We start from the raw sequence: 5,557 nt of genomic DNA, 5'->3' as shown, positions 1-5,557 counted from the left end.
ACGTCGGAATTACTGGTGCCAGGCTACGTTTAAGACTGGACGGTAGTGACAACAGAAATGATTTTTGGAGGCTTGTTGATTCTCCAGACATACAGCCTGTTGGGAAATGTGAAAAGGAAGGGGATTTACTTCAGCCTCCACTGGGTAAGGATAAACAATTTTTAAACTAGTATATTCTTACTAATGTAATATTCAGTAGAAATAGTTTTTAAGCAGCCTTAATTAATTATTTTTAAAAGGTTTTATTTTANTTCTGTGTCTCCCTCTTTCTCTGACCCTCCCCTGCTCATGCTGTCTCTAGCTCTCAAAAATAAATAAAACATTTAAAAAAAAAAGAACAACAAAATACAAATCTCTTGTAGGGATTTTTTGCAGATAGATTGTCAGGTGGTTACTGTGGAGAATGTATGAGAGAGGAATTCAGTACCATATGTTACAGAGTTTACTTAAATACACGTTTGGCATATGTATGTATGCTGAAGGTTTCCCACTCCAGGGCAAGACATATGCTTTCTTCAAACTTGAAATGTCAAAAACAGCTCTGCTAGGTTACAGATTCAGAAACCCTTCTAGGGAAGAAGTTTGTAGCATTTGTTACAAGTCACTTCTTCACTTATTATTGTCCATTGAGCCATTCAGCATTTTCACCATGGGGATGTGCACAGGGAAAGAGTATGATTCCACATCCAGACTCCAGTTTCAAACTTGAAAATTTTGTTGCATCTACAGTGGGAGGAAATCATAGTGAGGTAAGGATCAGTACTTTGAAAAGGAGGAGATTGATGGAAATTTACAAGCAAAGGTTTTTAAGTACAAAGCTCTCAAGTTTGAGTTTTTAAAAGGTAAAAAGTAGGTGACTCCAATTTGGGGCAAAATAGTTCTCTCTTAATATTTAGATGTACTCTGATATTCTGTAGAAAATAAATGATCTCCTTTATTCTGCTATCTGTGAGGGAATGGTGGATATCGGTTTTTGTTTCTTCTTTACAATGCTGAAATGAAAATTCTCTGTTGTAAAGCACAATGAGGAAATGGATTTTTTTGGTCTCCTACTAGTTAAAAATTTCCTGGGAGTCCAGAATTTAAAATATTAATAATAACCACTCTTGGGGTGCCTGACTGGCTTAGTTGGAAGAGCATGCAACTCTTGATTTGGGGATTGTGAGTTTGAACCCCATGTTGGGTATAGAGATTACTTAAAATCTTTAGAAAAAAATAATAACCACTCTTTTAGCAATATATTTTTATACCTTCCTTGCTCTAATTGTTAATCATTCCTAATTTGGTTTAAAATATTTAAAAAAACTAATTAGAGATGTGTTTTTTCAAGAGGGTGGTTTAGGGTGTGTGTATGTTTTCTACTTTTTGCTTTCTTTTATTTCTTCATATCATTTATGTTATTTTGTTTATTTTTATAATATCTCTGAAATCATACAGAATTCTATAAGAGATGGAAGTGTAAACCTGAGGCTTAGTGCTTCCCTGTTTGGATTTGATTTCTGTTTATAAATGGTAATATGTTTTTGTATTTTATTTAAAGGAAGCACAGCTATTGTGATTGTCAACATTTCAAACACATAGCCAGATTTATGATCATTCCTTTTTCAAATTACTTTTGGAGTTTATTTTATTAATTAAAAATGTGAAGTACATAGTAGTACATGCTGATCAATATATATTTTGATAGTACATATTAAAAATACACAGTTTTTGCCAATCTTCTCATTAGGTGTTTTTGAATAGTTTAGTTTCCATTTTAATACAACACAACTTATTTGGTGTTCTTTTTTAAAAGGTTATTTAAACGTTAAAGGTTATTATTTAAAAGAACTTTTAAAGTTTTAGCATACAAACAGAAAAGTGTATAAATCATAAGTGTACAGCTTATAAATCAACACATCTATATATAACCATCACCCAAATCAAGAAACAGAACATTATCAGCACCCCAGAAACCCTACTCCTGCTGATCCCCAGTTATAAACCTCCCATTCCCAAAGGTACCCCTGTCTAGACTTCGTAACATTATAGATTAGTTTATCTGTGTTTGAATTTTTATTTTATGTTTGTATGTGTGTATTTATTTTTAAGTTTATTTTGAGAGAGTGAGCACACACAAGCAGGGGAGGGACAGAGCAAAAGGGAGAGAGAGAGAATCCCAAGCAGGCTCCGCACAGCCAGCTTGGACCCTGATGAGGGCCTCAAACTCATGAACCGTGAGTCATGACCTGCGCCAAAACCAAGAGTTGGACACTTAACCGACTGAGCCACCCAGGAGCCCCTGTGTTTGAATTTTTGTATGCACTTTCATCTATTTTTGACCTTTTAATCTATGTTTGACTTTAGGCAATTAATTAAGAAAAATATCAAATTAAGATGATGGTGATGATAATGATTGCATAATGCAAGAGGATAAGATGGGGGTTAAGAAAAAGGCATAAGGACCAGAGAATGACTGTTATGCAATATTGTAACCACAATGTGACAGATCCACGTTGTGGATGATTATTTATTAGATATAACTAATAATACTGATTTATTGTAAGGGAGTATATAATAAATCCCCTGTCCCCATTTTTTCCCTAACAACAGTTATTTTCCCTGGTCAATTAAGGAGATTTTGGTACAGGATTATTATAGGGTGACTTTCTGTCTGAACTTTTGTGCATGTTTATACTGTTGATGGACCAAGTGCCAGTGATTGCCACTGATTCGTATGCCTCCCTGTCTTAATGCATGTATCCATCAGGGATGCATGCCAAGTTCTCTTTAATTCTGGTATCAGGGCAGGCAAGTGTTGCATGAAACAGATTGCCCCCAGAAAGCAATAAAACTAGCAGACCTCTCTTCTCCCTGTTGCACATGCAGATGCTGTGATATCCACAATTAATTGATGAGCTCTCCAAAAAAGACACCTGTTGAGTCTCTTTTGATTACATCTGATACAAATTCTAAGAGGAAATCATCTTTAATGTGTATAAAGATTGCTAAAGGGAGAGCTGTCTTTTTTTCCTAATGTATTGTATGAAAAATTTCAAATATAGAAAAGGTGAAAGAATTTTACAGTGAACACCCACATACGCATTACCTAGATTCTGTCATTGTCATTTTCCATACTTGCTTTATCACTTACCTGTGTATCTGCCCTTCTATTGATTCATCAATCTATCTTACTTATAAATGCATTTTAGAGTAAGTTATTGATGTCAGTACATCTCCCCTAAATACTTTAGCATGCATATCATTAACTAGAGTTCAGTGTTTATTTGCAGTTTTTTAAGATTTTGAGGTAAAATTTATATACAATGAAATGCACCATCCTAAGTGTACATTTGCTGAGTTTCACAGAAAACTGTCTTTTTTTGAAAGGAAAATGAGGCAGGGACCCTGAGGAAAAAGAGAGACTGGAAGTCTTTTGCAGCCTTTGCCATGCTTGTGTGGCTATTAGTAGGGACTGAAAGCTCTTCTGGGTTTTGGCTTGGGTCACCCATAGTATTATGGCCCATTCCTAATGTACTTATGTGTTTGTTGGTGAACTCTAGCTAGTGCCTTCTCTAAAATGAGAGTTTCTACCCCTGCTGTAGCATTGTCGCCAAATAGTACAGTGGGTACGATAGAACTTATTGGAAGGTGTATCTACTCCTCTTGCCCATTTCCTGGGTTTCTTGGTAAGAAGGACATTCTCTGGAGAAGAATTTTAAACAAAACCTTTTTTTTTATGCCATCTTGCTATAATATCACAGGAAGTCTTTTTCATGCTGATTTATTTTATAAAATAGGGTACCAAATGAATGCATCATCTTGGCCAATGTTCCTGTTACGAACACTGAATGGATCTGAAATGGCACCTGCAACATTGTTCAAGGAGGTAAGAAAGATGTTATAAAAAACTTCCATCGGGGAACCTGGGTGGCTCAGTCAATTGAGCATTTGACTCTTGATTTTGACTGACGTCATGATCCCAGGGTTGTGGGGTCGAGCCCCATGTTGGGCTCTGCACTGAGCATGAAGCTTGTTTAAGATTCTCTCTCCCTCTCTTCCCCCTCTCTCTGATCGTCTCCCCTTTTCCCGTTATCCCTCTACCCCCTCTCTCCTGCTTACCCCTGCAGGCGCGCTCTCTCTCTCTCTCTCTAGCTCGCTCTCTCTCTCTCTCGTTTTATTGTTTTAATAGGAGCATTTAAATGACCACAGACTAGATAGCTTAACCAATAGAAATTTAATTTTTCACAATTCTTGGAGCTGGAAGTCCAAAATCAAAGGGCCATCAGGGTTGGTTTTTGGTGAGGCCTCTGCTCAGCTTATAGATGGCTACCTTTTTGCTGTGTCCTCACATGGCCTCTTCTCTGTGCACGTGGGGAAGGGGAGGTATGTCTGGTTTCTCTTCCTCTTATAAGGACACCAGTCCTATTGAACTAGGGCCCCACCATTAGGACCTCACTTAATCTTTGTTACCTCCTTAAAGGCCCTGTCTTTAAATAAAGTGACTTTGGGTATTTAGGACAAATTTATGAATTAGGGAAGGTATCATTCAGTTCATTACAGTGGCTTAAACAACAGAAATTTATTTTCTTACAGCTCTGGAGGCTTAAAGTCTGAGATCAAGATGTCAGCAGGCTTTGTTTCTTTTGAGGCCTCTCTCCTTGACTTTTAATAATCTGTGTGTGTCGTACTTTCCTCCCCCTTGGATTAGGCCCCACCCTAATAACCTCATTTTAACTTAATTACCTCTTTAAAGACCCTATCTCCAAATGAAATCACATTCTAAGGTACAGGGGGTTAGGATTTAAACATGAATTTGGCAGGGGTGGGGGACACAATGCAATCCATAACAGCAAGTCATAAAAAAGTCTCAATTATAGTCAGTAGTCAAAATGAATTTGTACCCCCTTTCGAGACCTTAGATATGAAAAGAATGCTCTACTAGAAGCAAATGTTCATTGCTCTTTTTTATTTACCTTCAGAAGTGAAGCTTTCCCTCACTTTGCTGTATTAGTCATCCTTTGACATTGGAGAAAATGATGATGGTCCAAAAAACCACTTGAAAGTTACTTAGAGAGATTTGGTTTCAGAAGTAAAAGAATGTTAAAAACAGTCATCAAAAAGAGTTTGTTATAAGGAAATACTTGTTATATAACGAAGGCGGGAAAATTCCAAAAATAATTTATGCTCTTGAGACAATGTTGAAAGAGTACACTATGTTAAGAAACAGTGAAAAAAGGCCAAGTTTTAGTTAAATTATGGGTCAAAATATTTTTTTCTCGCCCTCTGTCCTAATTGTTTTCTCAGCCAAATATTATTGCAGTTATTCATATCAAGGGGTGCCTGGGTGGTTCAGTCGGTTGGTTGAGCACCCAGTTCTTGATCTCGGCTGAAGTCTTGATCTCAGGGTCTTGATTTCAAGCCCCGCTTTAGGCTTCCTGCTGGGCATGGAGCCTACTTAAGAAAAACAAAACAAGGTAAACAATTATTCATATCAAGAATGGTAGATATTGCAGTTTTTTTTTTTAAATGATTCAACAGTTTTATAGATTTTACAGTGCTGATTATCAAGGTAAGT

The 5,557-nt window shown here is 36.7% G+C and overlaps 1 protein-coding gene across 1 annotated transcript in view; it reads left to right on the top strand.

The window, feature by feature from the left end:
* Positions 1-5,557, top strand: part of SCML2 (Scm polycomb group protein like 2) — a gene marked incomplete at its 3' end in the record, with an annotated part of 56,103 nt that overhangs the window by 9,049 nt on the left and 41,497 nt on the right. The window contains exons 3-4 of the mRNA XM_077770708.1: positions 6-144; positions 3,780-3,868. Of these exons, the coding sequence (XP_077626834.1) occupies positions 6-144; positions 3,780-3,868 (228 nt within the window). The remainder of the gene's footprint in view (positions 1-5; positions 145-3,779; positions 3,869-5,557) is intronic.

The sequence above is a fragment of the Crocuta crocuta genome, unplaced genomic scaffold (assembly GCF_008692635.1).
Source record: "Crocuta crocuta isolate KB4526 unplaced genomic scaffold, BGI_CrCroc_1.0 scaffold312, whole genome shotgun sequence".
In the NCBI taxonomy this organism is placed as follows: Eukaryota; Metazoa; Chordata; class Mammalia; order Carnivora; family Hyaenidae; genus Crocuta; species Crocuta crocuta.
The sequence above is the reverse complement of the archived record's forward strand: the minus strand, read 5'-3'. Positions and strand labels throughout refer to the sequence as shown.